Source organism: Musca domestica, unplaced genomic scaffold (assembly GCF_030504385.1).
Source record: "Musca domestica strain aabys unplaced genomic scaffold, Musca_domestica.polishedcontigs.V.1.1 2, whole genome shotgun sequence".
NCBI classification, from domain to species: Eukaryota; Metazoa; Arthropoda; class Insecta; order Diptera; family Muscidae; genus Musca; species Musca domestica.
The window spans coordinates 14,615,779-14,638,934 of NW_026712249.1; the positions used below are offsets into that span (position 1 = coordinate 14,615,779).

General features: G+C 37.7%; 1 protein-coding gene across 1 annotated transcript; it reads left to right on the forward strand.

The window, feature by feature from the left end:
• The first annotated feature begins 9,258 nt into the window (after positions 1 to 9,258).
• LOC105261996 (calphotin) lies at positions 9,259 to 20,546 on the forward strand. The gene is made up of 3 exons (XM_059121694.1): positions 9,259 to 10,084; positions 12,941 to 13,695; positions 19,824 to 20,546. The coding sequence occupies exons 1-3, from the start codon at positions 9,259 to 9,261 to the stop codon at positions 20,544 to 20,546; spliced, it is 2,304 nt and encodes a 767-aa protein (XP_058977677.1).
• The last annotated feature ends 2,610 nt before the right edge of the window (positions 20,547 to 23,156 follow it).

The following is a 23,156-nucleotide window of genomic DNA, read 5'->3' on the forward strand; positions in this document are numbered from 1 at the left end:
CAGACCCAATAAGCTCCTTGCTTCAGGCAACCCCAGATGTTGCCTCCAGCGAAGATATAAACCCGAATGTTAACAACATGGGCACTGTTAATAACATCTTTGGCGATTCTGTAAACACAACAGTCTCAATTTCAGAAGCTGCTACCTTTAACCAAGAACAAGATTTTAACGACGGAGATAATTCCGTAACAGAGAATTTTGAAGATCCTAAGGAAGCTGGAGATGAAGACTCTGCGGAAGACGATTCATTGGGTACAGATAGCGAAGAGTCCGCGGAAACTGATTATGAATTCCCAATGAAGAATAATGGAGAAGGTTCTGAGAAAGCAAATGAAGGAGATTTTGAAGAAGATGATGATGGTGGCGGAATTGATAGAGAGGATTCCACGGAAATTGTTGAAGACATCCCGGTTAAGATTAATAAAGAAGACTCTGAGGAAGCAGATGAAGACTATTCTAAGGAAGGTGATCGAGAATCTACCATTCCAAGTGATGAAAATGAAACTAAAGAGCTCCTTGGATCTCCGGATGAAGGAGATTTTATGAAAGCTAACAGAGAAGATTTCGTCGATCCCAAGGAAGACAACTCCAAAGGAATTTTTGAAGAAAAATCCATAGAAAATCAGGAAAAGAGTTTCAGGGAATCTGACGGGGAAAAACTTGGCAAAGCGACTGAAAATTTTAATTCCATGAAAGACAATGCGGATGTTGATCACAAGAGTTCTCATGAGAAAGAAGAGTCAATGGATGGAAAAAATTCCACAGGACCCAATTTGGGAATCTTCAAAGAAACTCTTGAAGAAAACTCCAAGAGAAGTGGTGCAGGTCTTCTCCAGGACTATAATGGAGAAACAACCACAGAAGCTCCTGGAGAAGACGAAACTTTCAAGAAAGTTAATGCCGAGATTTCGCAGAAATCAGGTGGAGAGCAAACAAATTCAATAAAAGCTGATGCGGACTCTCTATCACCTGAGAAAGAATATTCTGTTCAAGGAATTGGTGAAAATTCCACAGATCCCCACGACGGTGACTTCAAAGAACATCTTGAAAATAACTCCCAGAGAAGTGGTGGAGATAATCCCAAGAACTCTAATGGAGAAACAACCACAGAAGCTGCTGGAGTAGAAGACAATTCCAAGATCGATAATGCCAAGAATTCTCTGAAAACATTTGGAGAAGAGGCAAATTCAATAAAAGATGATGCGGATGATTATCTTGAGGACTCTTCATCACCCGGGGAAGAACATTCAGTTGAAGGAATTGGAGAAAATTCCACAGATCCCCAGGAAAGAGATTTCAGAGAGCATTTTGAAGAAAAATTCAAAGAAAGTGATGTAGAAATTTCCAAGGGACCTGATGGAGGGACTACCAACGCAGCTGCTGGAGAAAAAGGTAATTTCCAGAAAGAAAATACCCAGAATTCTCTGGAACCAGATGGAGAAAATGCTATCGAAACCACTGAAGAAAGTTCAATAGGAGGGGACACTTCTTATGATTATCCTAAAATTGCTTCAACTCCTGCGGAAGAATATTCAATTGGAGGGAATGGAGAAGATTCCACAGAGCCCCATGTAGGTAACGATCAAGAAACTCTTGAAGAAACTCAATCCAAGGAATCTGAAGAAGATTCTGCCATTCAATCTATTGGGGAAAAAGGAAATTCCAAGGAAGATAATACCGAAAAGCCCACCAAAGCTACTGGGGAAGAGGAAAATTCCAAGAAAGGTACTAACGAAAATTCTCTGGGATCAGATGGAGAGGATGACTTTCAAGCGGATGAAGAAGAAAGCTCAGCAGAAGACAATGCCAGTGATTATCTTACAAATCCTTCAACTACTGGGGAAGAAGATTCAATAGCAGTAGATGGAGGATCTTCAATTGGGCTCAATTTCGGAAACGCCTATGAAATTCTTGACGAAAAATCCAAGGAAAGCGCTAAAGACAATTTCACGGAATCTAAAGGAGAGATTAGCGTCGTAGCTTCTGCTGAAAAAGAAAATTCCGAAATCAGTAATGTAGAGAATACTCTGGGAGCGGATGAGGAAGAAGATTCCGAAGCTGCGGAAAAAGAAAATTCTGTAGAAGGCAAAGCGGATGATTATCTTGAGGATGAAGAGGAGGCTGAAGAAGAAAGTGACGGGGATTCCACAGAGCCCCCTTTAGGTAACTCCAAAGAAGAAAAATCGAAGGATATTGGTGGGGAGAGGTCCAAGGAGTCTGATGGATTGATAAGCAGCGATAAGGTTGCTGAAGAAAAAGCCATGAAAAATAATGCCCAAAATTCAGGGGAACCTGACAGGGAGAATACCTCCGAAGCCACTGAAGAGAAAATGCCAAAAGAAGAATATGTAAATGATGGTCCTGAGGGTTCTCTAACAGAGAGTGAAGATTATGCTGGCAATAGTTCAACCGTAACAAAAGAGGAAAGCGCTGTGCATGGCGTCACGGGAAGCTTGCCCAATAAATCCAGCGATGAAAAGCTATTCGTCAACGATTCTCCCAATATATTGAGCAGTGATGCAGGGAATATCAGAGAGGCTTTGACAGAATCAACGGAGTCCAGTAAATCTTCTGAAGTTGTGGACACAGAAACCGAAAAAAGATCACCAGAACCATTACATGAAAGATCTGTAACTTCTTCCAGAAAAGATCCGTCTGAGACATATACGGCCCTATCCGACAACGATTCTTCTTCAAGTTTTACAAACTCCGAGGATAGCTTAAACCTGGGAAATAATGTGGAGACTCCAATTGCACCAAAATATCCCAGCATTTTCCCGGAAGCTATGAAAAAAGCTTTGGAAAAAACTTCATCAAGTCATGCCACTGAAAACTCAGTACACGATTCTGAAGGTATATCTGTCCAAGGTTCTTATGGAAATTTGAACTCTGGGCTTGTCATGGATAAAGAGGCCAGTGGCTTGGCTAGCAACGTTGACCTAACTACAGCATCAAAAGATGACGAGAAACAAGCAGAGATAACGGATGAAGATGATAATAACAACTTTGAAAGCTTCAAAGCTTTAGGCTCCCCTGGAAGTTTGAATGCAGATTTTACAGGGGTTTTGGTAACCAGCAACAAGGAAAGTATCCCGGAGCCTACAACAAAAAACCCCAACTCATCTCCTGAAACCACCGCCGAAAACCCCCCTGGTGAAGTCAAAGAAAAGCTTTTGAAGACCATCGAAAATATCTCCTCCAAAGATCTTCCCGCAGACACATCTGACAACAGTTCTGTAATCCCAACAGATTCTGTTATGAAAAACGAAAATGTTATGAATGAAGCCGAGCCACTCCCCAATAGTAACCCAGAAACAGATTCCCTCAAAGCCTCCTCGGAATATTTAAGGCCCCTCAAAATTGAAAACTATATCCTTGGGAAAGAGGTAATCCACGACAACGGCGAAAAATCGAATGCTGTAACCGATTCTGTTAAGAATTCTGATAATGTACCAGTAACTGACTTAGAGGATTCTGCGCTGTTAACAGACCCTGTTAACATTGCTGTAGAAAATGTTAATCCAATAACAGCCAATGTAATCGAAGAAGAATCAACTCCTCCCAAAGCTTTACAGAATTCGGTACAGTTAACAAACCCTGTTAACATGGCTGCAGAAAATGTTAATCCAATAACAGCCAATGTAATCGAAGAAGATTCTGCTCCTCTTAGAGACTTACAATCCCCAATTGAAACCATGGACCCCACATCCGATTCCATTTCCAATGCCGTCGAAAGGCCCCGTCAATTAGAAATTCCTGTTAAACAAACTGTTATCATAACAGACAATGTTAACAGCAATGTAGATATCTCTGAAGCAATAACAGAAAAAACGAACATCCCTAACAGTAGCCAAGATGTTAATTCAGAAAATGCTTCTGTAAATTCCTCTGCTAACGTTAACAGCAATGTAGGTATCACTGAGGCAATAACAGAAAAACATAAAACCCCTAACAGTAGCCAAGATATTAATTCCGAAAATGCCTCTGTAAACCCCTTTGTTACGTTAACAGACAATGTTAACAGCAATGTAGATATCTCTGAGGCAATGAGAGAAAAACATAACATCCCCAACAGTAGCCAAGATGCTAATTCAGAAAATGGTTCGGTAAACCCCTCTGTTACGTTAACAGGCAATGTTAACAGTAATGTAGGAAGTTCCGATTCCATAACAGCAACTATTACCAACCATGTTTCTTTGACAGATCAACTTAACAGTACCCAAGTTGACGGCCTTGAAAAAGCTTCTGTAAAACCCTCTGTTACGTTAACAGACAATGTTAACATTAATGTTGGAAGTTCTGATTCAATAACAGAAACTATTGCCAACCCTGTTTCTATGACAAAACAACTTAACAGTACCCAAGTTGACGACCCAGAAAAAGCTTCTGTAAAACCCTCTGTTATGTTAACTGACAGTGTTAACAGTAATGTAGAAAGTTCCGATTCCATAACAGAAACTATTGCCAAACCTGTTTCTTTGACAAATCTCCATAACAGTGTCCGATTTGATCGTTCTGAAAAAGCTTCTGTAAACCCCTCTGTTATGTTAACCGACAGTGTTAACAGCAATGTTGAGGGCTCAGCTTCAACAACACAAACAGTTAAAATGCATGCATCGCTAACAGATCTCAGTAATGGGGGTGTAGATATTCCTATTGCCATAACAGATTCTGTTAACGACCTCATAACATCTAAAGGTCCATTGGCCACAAAAATGGACAGAGCTGTCAATAGTTTCAAAAACAAAGGTACGGAAATCTTTGAGAGTCATGGTGAGATCACTGATAGTTCTGCAGCCATAACAAATTCTGTTAACTCGCACATAACTGCTGATGGTCTACCGGCCACACAAGTTAACAGTGCTTTAAAAAATTCCGAAAGCAAAGCTTCAGAAAGTTTTGAGCAACACCGTGAGACCACCGACAGTGGAAAAGTAATGTCAGATGAAATCTCAAACCAGAACCCTGGTTCGGGCGATTCTAATGAAAATTTCCATGAAGACTCCTTGGAAAATTCTGAAAGTGGATCTGAAGAAAATATGGATTCAGAATCGAAAATCTACGATAATGAAAATCGTAACAAGGAAAATATTGAACCAGAAGAAAATGTTAAAAATGAATTTAATATTCCAACTTCTGCCAATACCGATAACGACGAAGTCAATGAGGATACTGAAAATGCCAATTTTGACACCTTAAAAATCCTGAAAGCCCCTAGGAATTTGAATAAGGGAAATCTGATAAGGAGTTTAAAAAACCATGAAATTAAAATTGGATATTCAAATTCCAAAAATTCCTTGAAAAACAATCAAAAAACTCAGAAAAATACAAAATCTGACAATATTTCGAAAAACGGGGATAAAGAAAACGAGCCAAATCTCAATATGAGACAAGGTGTCATTGGAAGCCCCGAAAGCCCCCAGAAAAATCCTAAACCTTACACTTCTGATTTCCCAAGGAAAAATAGCTTCGTTAAGAATAAGAACCAACAACAAGGTTTGATACCAAATCTTCTAACGGCCGTCAAAAATATACTTCTTTCGTAATAGAGAAAACCTCCACCTAACGATAACGAAAATGAAGAGGGTGACTGGTGACAAATTGATGAAATAATAAATAAACAAAAAAAAAAAAAAAACAAAAATATTATTTGGAGCCAAGACAAAGAAGATATGGAAGATGGAAGATAATGCCATCGAAATTATATGTTCCGATATATTGTTATTATAAACCACTCCCCCCAAAATCAAATGCACTTGTACAAACATTATATGAAAATGTTTACGAATAAAAAAATATTATACTCAAAGTTATTCTTTGTATTTTAACAATAGTTTTGAAATACTTCTGACAAGGTTTTTTGTTTAAATAAATTAAATAATAGTCAATTTGGACAAAGTGCATTGTTAGTGAAAAACTGAATTCATTGGAGAAGTTGACTTTTATCCATTCAAATATTATGTACCTGTTCTATACAAATACATTTTTATAACTTTTCTATAATATTTTAATAAAAATAAGAAACAAATTTTAAGACCTTTCCTTTGTTTTCATTATAACTCAGTCGATCAACTAACAAGTAAAAAAGCTGTAAATTCGGCCGGGCCGAATGAATACCCTCCACCATTTGAAACGAATTTGGCAATTTTCATAAACAACAAAATCCCCTAAAATCTAAGAAATACCGAATGCAGCCATTATATTATACGACGACATGGACCGGCATACGTAATTTTTTTCATAAGCCATTACAATATTCAAATGCGAAACTTAGAAAAAAAAATCTGTGAATAATGTAGCTACAGTCATCAAAATGCCGATTATCGGGAGGTACCGTTATATGGGGGCTATACGAAGGCGTGGGCCTGCACAAACAATTTTCTGCCTTAGGATTTAGTATTCATTGCGAACTTCAAATACCAAACTCGAAACAATTCCGGCGAATAATGTCGCTAAAATCATCAAAATAGCGAATATCGGGAGGTACCTTTATATGGGCCATACGAAGACGTGGGCCTGTACAGACAGTTTTCTGTCTTAGGCTGTAGTATCCGTTACGAACTTCAAATAGCAAATTCGAAACAATTCCGGCGAATAATGTCGCTAAAATCATCAAGATACCGAATTTCGGGAGGTACCGTTATATAGGGGTTATACGAAGACGTGGACCTGCACAGACAATTTTCTGTCTTAGGCTGTAGTATTCATTACGAAATTTAAACACCAAATTTAAAACAATTCCGGTGAATAATCTCGCTAAAATCATCAAAATGCCGAATGTAGGGAGGCACCGTTATAAGGGTTCGGAAAAATTCTAAGACGATTTAGCCATGTCCGTCTGTGTGACTGTCTGCCTCCCGATATTCCGTATTTTGATGATTTTAGCGACATTATTCACCGGAATTGTTTCAAATTTGGCATTTAAAGTTCGTAATGGATACTACAGCCTAAGACAGAAAATTATCTGTGCAGGTCCACGTCTTCGTATAGCCCCCATATATTCGGTATTTTGATGATTTTAGCTACATTATAAACAGATTGTTCTTCAAGTTTCGCATTTAAATATTGTAATAACTTATGACAAAAGTTGCCTATGCAGGTCTACGTCGTCGTATAGGCATTCGGTATTTTTAAGATGTTAACAAAATTTTGAACGGATTTTATTTTTTTTTTTCGGAATTGCCAAATTTGTACCAAATGGTGGAGGATATTAAAAGTTCGGCCAGGTCGAACTTACAGCCTTTTTACTTGTTTAGCGTGACATTATTTCATTTTTTTTCTCCAGGCAGTATAGACTCGATTTGCCTAAAGAATTTCAAGGGAATTACTTTCAAAAAAAAAAAAAAAAACCTGAAAAGTTAAAAGCCCGCGGGGCCGAAATGATACCCTACACCACTTAGTAGGGCTCCGACAGATTTAAGTTTTTTTTTTTTGGGGTGTTTTAGTCCCACTTTTTTTACCAGAATTTTCTGTAAATTTTCTGTTAAAAATATCCCTGCGTAGAGCTGGTAGGTGTGTCAATATAGCTCTAAGTTTTGGTATAGTCCTCATAAAATTGCCTGTGAAAAAATGAGACGTCTTCGTATAACGGTAACTACACATATCCGATATTTTTATGATTTCGGCAGTATTTTTCAACGGATTTTTTTGAATATTTGGAAATTCCTTCTAAATGGTATTCATGGTATTCAAAATTCGTCTCGGGCATATTTGCTGCTTTTGTTTTTTGATTTAAACCCTCAGCCGGCTATACAGGGTATATATTTTTCAATGCGGACAAGACGTACCTCATCCAAATAACGGTTTTAGACATTAGGTCTCTTTGGACCAATTCCGTTTCGGGACATTTTGAGACGATCTAGCGATGTCTATCCATCCATCTGACTCTGGCTGCATGATGCGCACGATAACTCTCGAAGGGAGTATCCGATTTGGTACAAACTTAGTACATCGTAATATTTTTGTCAAACTTAGATCGAGTTCGAAGATGGGCAAGATCGATCAACTACTTCTGGTACCTCCTACACAAAATATCAATATTTCCACAGAAAATAATTTATTGGCCAGAAAGAGAAAGGAAAATTGGATTTTGCCCTAACTTTGCAAATCCTAATTTTTTGCATCAGGGATATAGGTCAGGTGCAAAAATGAACAATATCGGTCCACGCCATCAGGCACTTACCCCACAAAGGGTCAACATTTTGAACAATTATAAATTTTGTAGAATGTGATGTAAGTGTCCGATTGCCTTCAAATTATATACATCACAATATTTTATTAACCCAAGATTTGGTGTGAAGATGGAATATATCGGCCTACTTCTTGTGGTATCTCCCCCACAAAGAGTTAATATTTTTAAGATTGATGAAGCTCATAAAATACGAAATTAGCATCCGATTCCATTTGGACTTGGCACATCTAAATATTTCTATTAGCGCAAGATTTGTTATTAAGATGGTACATATCGGATCATTCCTTCTGGAACCTCCCCCACAAATGATACAAATTTCCAATAACTAAAACGATTATATGGTCCGAAATATACTTCTGATATACTTCCGTTATTTTTACTAACACAAGATTTACTGCGAAGATGGGATGTATCGGTCCCACCCCACAAAAGGTCAAAATTTTGAATATCCATGGAGCTCATATATAGTAGAATTTCACGATAAATAATTTCGAAGAATGTAGAATGTACGGAATCTCAATTTGAATATTTCCAAAGTGTGGTTGTGGAATCCGCAACCTTATTGCGGTAGTACCCAAAACAGATCAAAGACCCACTGTTCTAATTGGCGTGCCTCCTCGTATGATGATCCCAACGACATATATGACTTTTCCAAACGCATTTGTGGTAATTTTCCATTTGAAGTTCTCGATGAGTACTCCACATTACCATATTGATTCGGCCTATTGTTTTGTTGTGGTACAACATATTTGGTAAATTTTCTTACCTTCTTTACCTATTTTCAATGTTTCCATTAACATTTTCTTGAGGTCATATTGATTTAGGTAGGTGTGTTTCTTAATGAAATAAATTTGACTATTAAATGTTTGCTTAGTAATGGTTATGTAAACTATTACAATTTGGGTTAATTTTTAAAAAAATTTGGGTTAAAAGTAAAAAATTACATGCCTCCCAAGAAAAAGAAAAAAAATGGTTTAAATAGCTTGTCAATCGAACGAAACAGTCATCAGTTCCTCTTCGATTCTTTAAGTGACAACACAGACTATTATTGCTTTGAAAAAGGAAAGATGGGTTTGAAAGTCGCAATGCTTTTGTGTGTAATGCTGGTGGCATTCCATTCGATTAATTGTCAGGATGGAACGGGTGGTACCGGAGGTACTGGAGGCGGCACTGGTGGTACCGGAGGCGGCACTGGTGGTACCGGAGGCGGTACTGGAGGTACCGGAGGCGGCACTGGAGGTACCGGAGGCGGTACTGGAGGAACCGGAGGCGGTACTGGAGGTACCGGAGGCGGTACTGGAGGTACCGGAGGCGGTACTGGAGGTACCGGTGGCGGCACTGGAGGTACCGGTGGTGGTACTGGAGGCACTGGTGGTACTGGAGGCACTGGAGGCACTGGCGGTACTGGAGGTACTGGCGGCACTGGTGGTACCGGAGGCACTGGAGGTACTGGTGGTACTGGCGGCACAGGCACCGGTACTGGAACAGGCACTGGAACCGGAACAGGCACCGCAACAGGCACTGCCACTGGTACCGGCACTGGCACAGGCACCGGAACAGGCACCGGAACAGGCACTGGTACAGGAACTGGTACTGGTACTGGCACTGGCACTGGCACCACAGGCACAACCACAACTGCCACAACGACGCCTACTGGCACAACACCTACCACACCAACTACAACCCCCACCACACCAACAACGCCCACGACACCAACTACACCCACAACACCCACCACCCCTACAACACCAACAACACCAACAACACCGACGACACCCACAGTACCCACAGTACCAACTACCGGCACCACCATTACACCAACCACAGCTCCTGCCACACCCGCCCCACCAGCTTTGGGTCACAAACACAAATTTTTAAATTTACTTTTTGGCGGTAAATTGCAAGGATTGAAAGGATAATGGATGAATAGATAATGTAAAGGACAATCGTATTAAATGTTTGTAGATTGAAAATATATGTGTATATACTTCACGAAGTTGGTTTTATTTGTAAATGTAAAAGGAACAAATAGATCTTTTAGGTGCAATTAACTCGTGCCTGTTGAGAATTACTTCATTTGGGTGGTCGGATGTTCTATTTAACGCTTTTTAAAAAAATCCACGTTTACAGGTCTGATAGGCCTTGGAAAAAAATCTTTAAAAAATCCTCGTTTACAGGTCTGATAGGCCTTGGAAAAAAATCTTTAAAAAATCCACGTTTACAGGTCTGATAGGCCTTGGAAAAAAATCTTTAAAAAATCCACGTTTACAGGTCTGATAGGCCTTGGAAAAAAATCTTTAAAAAATCCACGTTTACAGGTCTGATAGGCCTTGGAAAAAAAATCTTTAAAAAATCCACGTTTACAGGTCTGATAGGCCTTGGAAAAAAATCTTTAAAAAATCCACGTTTACAGGTCTGATAGGCCTTGGAAAAAAATCTTTAAAAATCCACGTTTACAGGTCTGATAGGCCTTGGAAAAAAATCTTTAAAAAATCCACGTTTACAGGTCTGATAGGCCTTGGAAAAAAATCTTTAAAAAATCCACGTTTACAGGTCTGATAGGCCTTGGAAAAAAATCTTTAAAAAATCCACGTTTACAGGTCTGATAGGCCTTGGAAAAAAATCTTTAAAAAATCCACGTTTACAGGTCTGATAGGCCTTGGAAAAAAATCCACGTTTACAGGTCTGATAGGCATTGGAAAAAATTCTTTAAAAAATCCACGTTTACAGGTCTGATAGGCATTGGAAAAAATTCTTTAAAAAATCCACGTTTACAGGTCTGATAGGCATTGGAAAAAATTCTTTAAAAAATCCACGTTTACAGGTCTGATAGGCATTGAAAAAAATTCTTTAAAAAATCCACGTTTACAGGTCTGATAGGCATTGGAAAAAATTCTTTAAAAAATCCACGTTTACAGGTCTGATAGGCATTGGAAAAAATTCTTTAAAAAATCCACGTTTACAGGTCTGATAGGCATTGGAAAAAATTCTTTAAAAAATCCACGTTTACAGGTCTGATAGGCATTGGAATAAATTCTTTAAAAAATCCACGTTTACAGGTCTGATAGGCATTGGAAAAAATTCTTTAAAAAATCCACGTTTACAGGTCTGATAGGCATTGGAAAAAATTCTTTAAAAAATCCACGTTTACAGGTCTGATAGGCATTGGAAAAAATTCTTTAAAAAATCCACGTTTACAGGTCTGATTGGCATTGGAAAAAATTCTTTAAAAAATCCACGTTTACAGGTCTGATAGGCCTTGGGAAAAATTCTTTAAAAAATCCACGTTTACAGGTCTGATAGGCCTTGAAAAAAATTCTTTAAAATATACACGTTTACAGGTCTGATAGGCCTTGGAAAAAATTCTTTTAAATATCCACGTTTATAGGTCTGATAGGCCTTGGAAAAAATTCTTTAAAAAATTCACGTTTACAGATCTGATAGGCCTTGGAAAAAATTCTTTAAAAAATCCACGTTTACAGGTCTGATAGGCCTTGGAAAAAATTCTTTAAAAAATCCACGTTTACAGGTCTGATAGGCCTTGGAAAAAATTCTTTAAAAAATCCACGTTTACAGGTCGGAAAAAATTCTTTAAAAAATCCACGTTTACAGGTCTGATAGTCCTTGGAAAAAAATTCTTTAAAAAATCCACGTTTACAGGTCTGATAGTCCTTGGAAAAAAATTCTTTAAAAAATCCACGTTTACAGGTCTGATAGGCCTTGGAAAAAAAATTCTTTAAAAAATCCACGTTTACAGGTCTGATAGGCCTTGGAAAAAAATCGTAAAAAAATCCACGTTTACAGGTCTGATAGGCCTTGGAAAAAATTCGTAAAAAATCAACTTTTGTAGGTCTGATAGGCCTTGGAAAAAAATCTTTAAAAAATCCACGTTTACAGATCTGATAGGCCTTGGAAAAAATGCTTTAAAAAATCCACTTTTATAGGTATGATAGGTATTTTTTCTTTTCACGTCGTCCTTCTAAAATCATGCTGTTTTGACAATATTCGCACCAACTCACTAAGCGCGCCTGTTACACTAAAATATATTTTTTTTTTGTAATATTTATGAATTCCTGGCGCTAGGTAAGATTTTGAACACTTGTTGCTTTCCAGGTCAACCATTATTTTGACTTGCTAGGATTCCATTTTAAGTGAATTTTCAACCATATTTTTAAAAAAGGACCAAAATTACCCATTTATTGACTCGTTTTTGGTTAACATTTTCCTCTGAAATATTCCTCTATTTTGTTGCTCCAATATTGCCGAAGACGGAAAATATCTGAAAATTCACGAATTCCGAAAAATCTTCTTTCGCAAAATTTCCAAAACTATTTAGGAAGGAGGAATTTGTCCCCTCGATACAAGTCTCTTCTTTCTTTAGCCCTCACTTTCGTAATCTACTGGATTTTCCAATTAAAAAAAAATTAATTTTTCTAGCACAATGTAATTGAAGTTTCATATTTGCGAATCTGAAAAATATATATTTATTAAAGAGCAAGGATAACTATAACCCAAAAAACTAAGTCCAAAAAATCGTAGGGTGCTCGGTAGTGAATATATCTCTACTGAGATATATGACAAACGAAGTGCCTTTATATCCATAAATATTAACATCAAACCAAAATCCTTCATCCTGATTTTACAAATATCAATTCCTATCCTGAATTCAAAAAATTTAGGCAAAATTAATAACAATTTAATAAGATTTTAATTTTTTATTATATTTTTAAACAATATCGAGTGTTACAGCTATTTATCCCTTCAATTTATTTCCGAACAGCAATTGGAAGAATTTATGCTTGTGTCCCAAAGCAGGTGGGGCGGGTGTAGCTGGAGCTGGAGCTGTTGTGGGTGTAATAATGGTTCCGGTAGTTGGTAGTGTGGGTGTGGTAGGTGTTGTTGGTGTTGTGGGTGTAGTAGGTGTGGTAGGTGTAGTGGGAGTTGTTGGTGTTGTGGGTGTTGTTGGTGTGGTTGGGGTTGTAGTTGGTGTAGTGGGTGTTGTTGCAGTAGGCGTTGTTGCCGTTGTGGTTGTACCTGTGGTGCCCGTAGCAGTACCAGTACCAGTTCCTGTACCAGTGCCTGTTCCGGTGCCTGTTCCGGTGCCGGTACCAGTGGCAGTGCCTGTTGCTGTGCCTGTTCCGGTTCCAGTGCCAGTGCCTGTTCCAGTACCGGTTCCTGTGCCAGTACCACCAGTGCCACCAGTACCGCCAGTGCCTCCAGTACCGCCTGTACCACCAGTGCCGCCGGTACCGCCAGTGCCTCCAGTACCACCAGTGCCTCCGGTACCACCAGTGCCTCCGGTACCACCAGTGCCTCCAGTACCGCCAGTGCCTCCAGTACCGCCGGTACCACCACCGGTACCTCCGGTACCACCACCGGTACCTCCAGTGCCACCACCGGTACCTCCAGTACCACCACCTGTTCCGCCGGTACCTCCTCCAGTTCCTCCAGTACCGCCTCCGGTACCACCAGTGCCGCCTCCGGTACCACCAGTGCCGCCTCCTGTACCTCCAGTACCACCCGTTCCATCCTGACAATTAATCGAATGGAATACCACCAGCATTACAAACAAAAGCATTGCAACTTTAAAAGCCATGTTTTCTTTTTCAGCGGAACAATAGGCTGTATTGTTACTTGTCAAACAATGGAAGAGGAAATGATGTCTGTTACGGCCAAATGCCAAGATATTTAAAGCATCATTTTTTCGGAGGGCCTGTAATGTATCTTGTTTGTTTTGTTTTTTTAAAATGTAAATAAACGGGAACCTAATTTGTAAAGGGCAAACTTTTCTGGATGTGTTTACATTACATTTGGTAAACACAATGACAGTTCAATTTATGTCATTGAGAAACACACCTCCTTAAATCAATATGAGCTCAAGAATATTTTTTTTTGAAAAAAAAAAAAATATGTTCTACTATAGTTCGCCATGGCAACACATTAAGCCGTAGTTAAAGTGGAGATCTGGGTTAAAAAAATGTATTAATTATTGGGTTAAAAAATAAAATTAATTTGAAAATGACATTAGTTCGAATATGGGTGTTTATAAACATCTTTCTATATTTTAAAATCAGCAAAAAAAAGTTCTAAAGTCGGGCGGGGCCGACTTTATGATACCCTACACCACTTTGCTAATTTAGTAGAGCTCCACATAACAATTACAAGTTTTTATCGGAGAATTCAATCATAAACGCTATGATTATAATTATAATTTAAAGTTTAAAAGACTAAATATGCCGAAGCATTTGTATCTTTTAAAGTCGGACTTGTATTGCCCATTTGGTGCAAAATCAATTTGAAATCAGATAAATATATATATGGGAACTATATCCAAATCTGGACCGATCTCCACAAAATTTGGCAAAGATATTTCTGAGCTGTATTTGATATATTTCCCTGAATATCGTTGTTACGGAGTGCATATTACGCCTGTGGGTAACAAATATAACAAATCGGATGAAAAATATATATGGAAGCTATAGCTATATCTGAACCGATTTTCACAAAATTTGACATACTAGCTTCTAGACTCAATTCTGTCGTGTGTGCCAAATTTCATCCCCTTTTGGGCAAATATAAGACGTTTGAGTTGCACAAGAAAAAGGTAAATCGGACGAAGTTATATATGGGAGATATGTTCCAAATCCGAATCGATCTTGATAAAATTTAGCAAAAGTATTTCTGAGCTGTATTTGATATATTTCCCCAAATATTGCTGTTACAGTGTGCATAATACGGCTGCGGAGATCTAAAATAACAAATCGGATAAACAATATATATTGGAGCTATAGCTATATCTGAACCGATTTCGATCAAATTTGGCATACATATTTTCACCCTAATTTGGGTGTATATGCAAAATTTCATACAAGTCGGGCTGATATTACACGTTTGGTGCACAATAAAAGGCAAATCGGACGAAGATATAAATGGGAGCTATATTTAAATGTTTACCAATTATCTCCAATTTCAATAGGGTTCGTCCTTGAGCCAAACAAATGATTTGTGCGAAATTTCATCTGGATCGGGTAATAAATGCGACATGTACTTTGTTTACAAAAATACATGGACAGACGGATGGACGGACGGACAGACGGACGCACATGCATAAATCGACTCAGAATGTGATTCTATGCAGATCATCAAAAGGAACTTTGGGTCTATATCGTTTCCTTTTGCCTGTTACAAACAAATGCACAAAGACATAATACCCTGACCATCTTGCGGTGCAGGGTATAATAATACCCTGACCAACTTATGGTTTTGGTTATAATGATAAATTACGTGTAGAATCGCTCTACGATAATGATTTGAGTTCCGAAATCATAAGTCGTCACCGACAAATCGAAATAACTGTTTTAGGCTCTAGGTCTCTTTGGAGCAAATCCGTTTCAGAACAATTGGAGTCAATCTAGCGATGTTCTTCCGCCCGTCCGTCCGTCGCACGATAACTCTCGAAGGAAGTATCCGATTTGATCCAAACTTGGCGCATCGTAATATTTTTGTTAAACTTAGATCGAGTTCGGAGATGGGCCATATCGGTCTACTACTTCAGAGAAAAAATAATGCGATTTTGCTCCAACATTGCAAATCCTAACATTTGTGTTAGTGCTAGGTCAGGTGTGAGAATGAACAATATCGGCCTACTTTATTGAGTACCTCCCCCATAAATGTTCAAAATTTTAAATAATCACAACTCTCATAAAATGTGATGTAAGAGACCGATTGTCTTCAAATTTCACACATCCCGATATCTATGTTAGTCCAAGGTCTGGCGTTAAGATGGAATATATCGGAATATATCTAATATATCGGTCCTTCTGGTACCACCTATCCCTCAAACGATCGAAATTTTCGAAAATTTTTTTTTTTTTTGTTTTTCACAGAAAGTGAAACGATGATCCGATTTTGCTCCAAATTTGCAAGTCCTAATATTTGCATCAGTGCTAGCTCTGGTGCGAAAATAGATGGACAATATCGGCCCACTCCTTCTGGTACCTCCACCACAAAAGGTCGACATTTTCAAAAAAATATATATTTTTTGCGCAGAAAGATAAAGGATGATTCGATTTTGCTCCAACATTGCAAATCCAAATATTTGCGTCAGTGCTAGGTCTGGTGTGAAAATGTACAATATCGGTCCACTCATTCTGGTGCCTCCCCCACAAAGGGTCAACATTTTAAATAACTACAACTCTCATAAAATGTGATGTAAGAGTCCGATTGTCTTCAAATTTCCCACATCCCAATACCTATGTTAATCCAAGGTCTGGAATTAAGATGAAATATATCGGTTCACTCCTTCTGGTGCCTCCCCCACAAAGGGTCAAAGTTGTGAGTTACCAAAATGTTTATAAAATCCGAAATACGCATCAGGTTCTCTTCATATTTCACACATCCCATTATTTCCACTAACAAAAGATCCGCTGTGAACATGGGATATGTCGGTTTACACCTTCTGGTATCTCCCCATAAAAAGGCTCAACATTTTGAATGAGGGTATACATCTGTCGGCAAACCCGACAGAGACTTTTTAAATTGTTTTAATTAAATTCTTCGATTTTCCAGAAGTGTGTGTATTTTTAGGGGGGCGTTTTTTTATTACTGTCAGATTAATCTCCTACTACCTACACCAAAAATTTGTTTGTAATTTTACCCTTTTCATACATAAATATTTTTTCGAAAAATCGAATCAAGGAGCAAAATGGGCTAAGTTTACGAAAAGTTCTAAAGTGGTACCAAACTTCTAAAATGATATCATCTGATAGCATGTGAATGGATAAACTGAAATTTCGGATGAGAATCAAGGTTGGAAAATAAGTTTCATGGCTGAAGGTGGTTTTGAAAATGTGTACTAAGTGTGAGATCTGTACTTAATGGTACTAAACGAGAAATAGTTTGATTTAGTATGAACGGATGAAGCGGAAATTTGTTTTTGGGCATTTCTGTAATAAAGTTGTGTTTTTTTTGGAAATGTGTACTACAAGTGCCCGAAAAGTACTAAATATTGCTATATTTGGTACAATTTGGTATTGGGTGAACAAATGGGGTTTGAAGACAGAAATTTGGTATTAGGGTCACTTTCATATGTAGTCGTGAGAAATGGAGGTTGTCTCGGAAATATGTACTATAATTGTACGAAAAGCAGTGAATGGTACAATATTTGGTGTTGGGTAAAGGAATAGAGATACAATTATGAGATTTAAAAGGAGCTGGTTTGGAAGTGCGTTATATAATTGTACGAAAGTACAATATTTTGGTATTGGGTAGAGGAGTAGCTCAGGAATCCTCAAATTTGTTATTGAAGCCTACGTTGGTGGTAGGCTTGTGATACAGGAGTGAATTTGGAAATGTATTCTACTAGTGCACGAAAGGTACTAAATAGTACCATATTTGATACTATATGGTATTGGATGAACATATAGTGTTTGAAATTTAACAAGTTAAAAAGCAGTAAGTTCGGCCGGGCCGAACTTTTACCCTCCATCATTCGCAACGAATTTGGAAATTTTCAAAAAATAAAATCCTTAACAAATTCTGTTAAAATTTTAAAAATACCGACGACGTGGACATACATAGGCATTGTTTGTCATAGGCCATTACCATATTCAAATTCGAAACTTGAAATAAACGGTGAATAATGTAGCTCAAATCATCAAAATATCATATATAAGGAGGTGCCGTTAAATTGGAGCTGTGCGAAGACCTGGACCAGCATAGACAATTTTCTGTCACAGGCTGTAGAATCCATTACGAACTTCAAATACCACATCTCAAACAATTTCGGAGGGTATTGTACCCAAAAAAAATTTTTTTTTTTTTGGAAAATTTCGACCATTTGTGGGGGATGTACCATAAAGGAGTAGACCGAGGAGGTACTTGATGGACTGGACCGGAGGTACTTGATGGACTGGACCGATATTGTCCATTTTCACACCTGACCTAGCACTGACGCAAATATTATGATATGCAAAATTGGAGCACAATCGAAAACTTGCCAGTACCGGACATTTTTGCCATTTCCATAAATGAACTTGCCTTGTCTATGAAGCCCAAACCCTTTTGCGGATAACTTGGAGGATGATGAATTTTTAAAAATATTTCCTAATATTTTGAGGTAAGATTTTCAGAGGATATTTCCATGAAGATTTTCAATGAAAGTTTATTGCAGCTATTTTTTTTAAAGCTTTATGTATATTTTTTACGAACTCGAAACCAGTTTTGAATTTTTTTTGAAAACAGATAAAATTGAGATGACTTTTTTTCCTAAATAACTGCCATAGCAGTAATCCTGGATTTTAAGTGCATTTCCCTATAAGAATCTTTGAGAGGACTCTCAGGGCGATAATAGAGGAGGATATTTCCATGAAGATTTTCAATGAAGGTTTATCGCAGCTAGTTTTTTTTAAAAGCATTATATATATTTTTTACGAACTCAAAACTAGTTTTAATTTTTTTTTTTTTTTGAAAATTGATAAAATTGTCGATTTTTTTCTTAATAACTGCCATAGCAGTAATCCTGGATTTTAAGTGCATTTCCTTACGAGAATCTTTGTGAGGACTCTCAGAGCGATAATAGAGGAGGATGAAGGTTTAAATCGCAGCTATTTTTTTTTTTTTTAAAGCATTAGATATATTTTTATACGTACTCAAAACTAGTTTTGATTTTTTTGAAAATAGATAAAATTGAGATGACCTTTTTTTTTTCTAAATAACTAAAGTAATCCTGGATTTTAATTGCATTTCCTAACGAGAATCTTTGAGAGGAATACTGGAACATATTTATTATGAGAAATGTTTAGATTCTGGATCATTGAATCTTGAATATTTAAGACATTTATTTCTAAAGGGATGCCAGATTTTTAAGATTATTTTCATGATGACTTGTCAGAGCTTTAATTTAATCCTTTTGTGAAAATTTCGCTTTTTGCGACTTTTAGAAATTTTTCTTTCGGTGACAATACTTTAACTATAAGGGTTGTTCGAGTTATGATTGTAATCATTTTTTTTTACTCCCATGAGTAATTTGATGAAGGATTTTAAGGATATTTTGACGTCGATTTTTAGGGGTATAATTACAGAGCAAAAATCCTCAAAATCTCATATTTCCTTAAAGCCCATCAAAGCTAAAATTTTAAATTTTTACGAGAAATTTTAATAGAATATTCGAACAGCTATACTGCATCTACACAAAAAATGAAGTCTATCATAAGGAATAGGATTATTTTGTTATTATGGAATTTAAAAATTTTTTAAACATTTTTAATTTTATTTTTTTACTCACCGATATAACTTAGGACATCAAAATCATATTTTTTTGAATGACATGCAGAACAATAAATGCGAATTATTCATCGTGATGGAACCTCCATTCCATTCCACATTTACATTATTTCCCATGGATAATTTCGCAAAGTGAATTAGAAATTATCCACAACTTCCAAGAACAGTTTTCAAATATTAACGCCCTTCAGTTACCAATAAAAACAACTTCTTAAATTATATACAGATATATTTTTAATCTACAAACATTTAACACGATCGTCAATAACATTATCTATTCATCCATTATCCTTTCAATCCTTGCAATTTACTGCCAAAAAGTAAATTGAAAAATTGGTGTTTGTGACCCAAAGCTGGTGGGGCGGGTGTGGCTGGTGCTGTGGTTGTTGGGATGATGGTGCCGGTAGTTGGCAGTGTGGGTGTGGTTGGTGTTGTTGGTGTTGTAGGGGTAGTGGGTGTTGTGGGTGTAGTTGGTGTCGTGGGTGTTGTTGGTGTTGTTGGTGTCGTTGGTGTGGTTGGGGTTGTAGTTGGTGTCGTGGGTGTTGTTGCTGTAGGCGTTGTAGCCGTTGTGGTTGTGCCTGTGGTGCCAGTGGCAGTACCTGTTGCGGTGCCTGTTCCGGTTCCAGTGCCGGTGCCAGTTCCGGTACCAGTGCCTGTTCCGGTGCCGGTGCCGGTGCCGGTGCCAGTACCAGTACCAGTGGCAGTGCCTGTTGCGGTGCCTGTTCCGGTTCCAGTGCCGGTGCCAGTACCTCCTGTACCGCCAGTGCCTCCAGTACCACCAGTGCCGCCAGTACCTCCAGTACCGCCTGTGCCTCCAGTACCACCAGTGCCGCCAGTACCACCAGTGCCTCCAGTACCACCGGTACCACCTCCAGTACCGCCGGTACCACCTCCAGTACCGCCGGTACCTCCACCAGTTCCTCCGGTACCACCGCCAGTACCTCCGGTACCACCACCGGTACCTCCAGTGCCGCCTCCGGTACCACCAGTACCGCCACCGGTACCCCCAGTGCCGCCTCCGGTACCTCCAGTGCCGCCTCCAGTACCTCCGGTACCACCCGTTCCATCCTGACAATTAATCGAATGGAATGCCACCAGCATTACACACAAGAGCATTGCAACTTTTAAACCCATCTTTTCTTTCTCAGAGCAATAATAGGCTGTGTTGTCACTTAAAGAATCGAAGAGGAACTGATGATTGTTTCGATCGATTTACAAGCTATTTAAAGCATTTGGTTTTCTTCGGGGGCCTGTAATGTGTTTGTCAAATGTAAATAAAAAAACAATCCATTTTGTAATGGCTTACCGTTATATTTTCTGGTTATATTTACATTAAATTTGTAAACAATAGCTGTTACATTTATTTTTCTAAGAAACACACCTCCATCCGTCAATATGACCTCAAGAAATGTTTAAGAAGACATCAAAAAAAAATAAATAATAAATAACGAAATGTTCACATCCATGTCCTAAGCCCTCTCCAATGTTGGGATCTGGGTTAATATTCTGTTGTATTCTTTGAGAATTTTTTCTTGAAAATTACAGCAATTTTGGAGGGAAAAATAGCGTTAAGTGAAGTTAAGATGCGTTTCTTTAGAAATGTGTATAAGGTACTCGAACAGGTTTATAAAAATTGCAATTTAAGCTCGGTATCCTCTCGACAGCATTTTCTGTTGGAAAATGTCAGATGCTATATTTCGTATTTATATTCCATATTTCAGGTGGTAGCTTCCTGAAAAAGTCACCTTCATAAGAAAATAAAAATCATAAAAATATGCGTACCATTTTGGGTAGAATATTTTTTTTTGACATCTCCCACCTAAAACGAAATTCAACGATACTTTTAGGCTTCGAATAGAAAAAATTCCGAGAAAAATTTGATCAAAAAATTTGGGATTAATTTTGGATTTTTTTTGTCGAATATTGATGTAAATTTTTTTCGATATGCAATGGATATAGGGATATCTTTTCTTTTGTGGCTCATAGTAAAATTTGATGAAGAAATTTTTTTTCTTTGACATCATCCTTCGGAAGCATTGTTTCTTCAATTTAAAATTAATGAGATGCTCATTTCGTATTCTATGACCTTCATAGTAGGGGGAAGTTGAAATTAGGAGTGGCCCGATGTCTACGCGCTTCACAACAGATCTTATGAAATATTGAGTGTGAATTTTGAAGACAATCGAACACTTAAAATTTGGAAATTCCACATCTTGCCTTTCAGATTTTCGGAATTTCCAAATTTTAAAGAAAATCGAATGGTTCTTTCTCCTTCCGTTAAGTAAAATATTGCCTGATTGCTTAAGTCTGGAGTATTCCCCCCCTTGGCTTAACTTCAAATTTCTCTCTACAAAAAATAGCAATGTTTTTCGAAACGAAACTGACATTTGTGCTCGGCTACAGTCGAGCGGGGCCGACCGTTGAATACCCTACAACACTATAATAAACCATACAGTTTATATAGGCGAAATACTCGACAGATATTGTGACAAATAGTAAAAGAAAATCATCAGGTTTCGTTCTCTATTTTTCGAATAATAGCAACTTAAACTAATTTGCTCATTTCCAATTTATTGGTAGATGTTGCACTTAAATGGTCTTCCTAGATCTGGAACCAATATTTCCCAAAGACCTACAATCTCTCAAAAGTGGCAAAAAATTAACATTTATTATTGGTTTTTGACTGAAACGCATCTATATGAGATACAGACATTTGACTATATTCTTCAACGAAATCAGCGTTAACGAAATAGTGTCTTTCAGAAGTGTGTCTTTCCTTTATTTGTTAATTCTCCAAAAAGTCACTGGAATGAACATTTTCGTATTTTGTCTACAAAAGTTGGCAAACTATTTCACACATTGAATATTTTTGGATGGCCATCCAAAACTGCTTGGCTTTTGTAATGTCCGGTAACCCCAATTCAAATGTGCGTGAGGATCGGGCGATAATTACGACCTGCGGACAATTTTGAATTTTTTTTGGTCCATTTCAACCCCTAAATATAAATATTCTGACCCTCATCTTATCCCCATGCAAAATTTCGTAAGGATCGGGCCATAAATGAGATCTGTATATGATATCCTGATATCCTAACCACTTAGTTTTGTTAGCTGTAGAAATATTACCAAATGTTTAATTCAAAATGAAAATATGCCAAAAATATGACAAAATTGAAAAAATATTGAGAAAATTTTAAAAAATCAATATTTTCATCTTTAGAGAGATATTTTTATGCGATTTGTTAAACGTTTTTTCTTTCCTGCCAAGAGGCCATTCTGAATTAATGAGAACTGTCGAAATCAGTTCAGACGTTCTCGACATATAAGAGATCTTTCAAGCATATCTCCTTTGATAGACATATATATCGCACATATTTTGTTATATATCCGATTTGTTGGATGTTAACATCAATGTAAAGGTCAGAAGTAACCTTGTGATGGCTTTGTGATTTCGCCGGAATTTAAAATATTCGCGGTTTAATGAAAAATTTTGAATTTTTTTCAACACAAAGTATATGGTCTATTTTACCCGTTAAATATTATCCGATTACCACCCAAATTGGTAGGCTTCTTCCCCGCCTTAAACTCTAACTACATGCGAAATTCCACGTCGATTGGTCTATAATTGCGACCTGTATAGCTACTGCAAAATCCGACATTTTTTCAGTATTTGGTCCATTTC

What these genes read in the sequence shown, in the direction of transcription:
- LOC105261996 (XM_059121694.1), top strand. Translation starts at nt 9,259, where the DNA reads ATGGGTTTGAAAGTCGCAATGCTTTTGTGTGTAATGCTGGTGGCATTC. An exon ending in TTTAAATTTACTTTTTGGCG is followed by an intron (nt 10,085 to 12,940) that starts GTAAATTGCAAG and finishes CGAGTGTTACAG; the next exon opens with CTATTTATCCCTTCAATTTA. An exon ending in TACCACCAGTGCCGCCTCCT is followed by an intron (nt 13,696 to 19,823) that starts GTACCTCCAGTA and finishes TGTTTGTGACCC; the next exon opens with AAAGCTGGTGGGGCGGGTGT.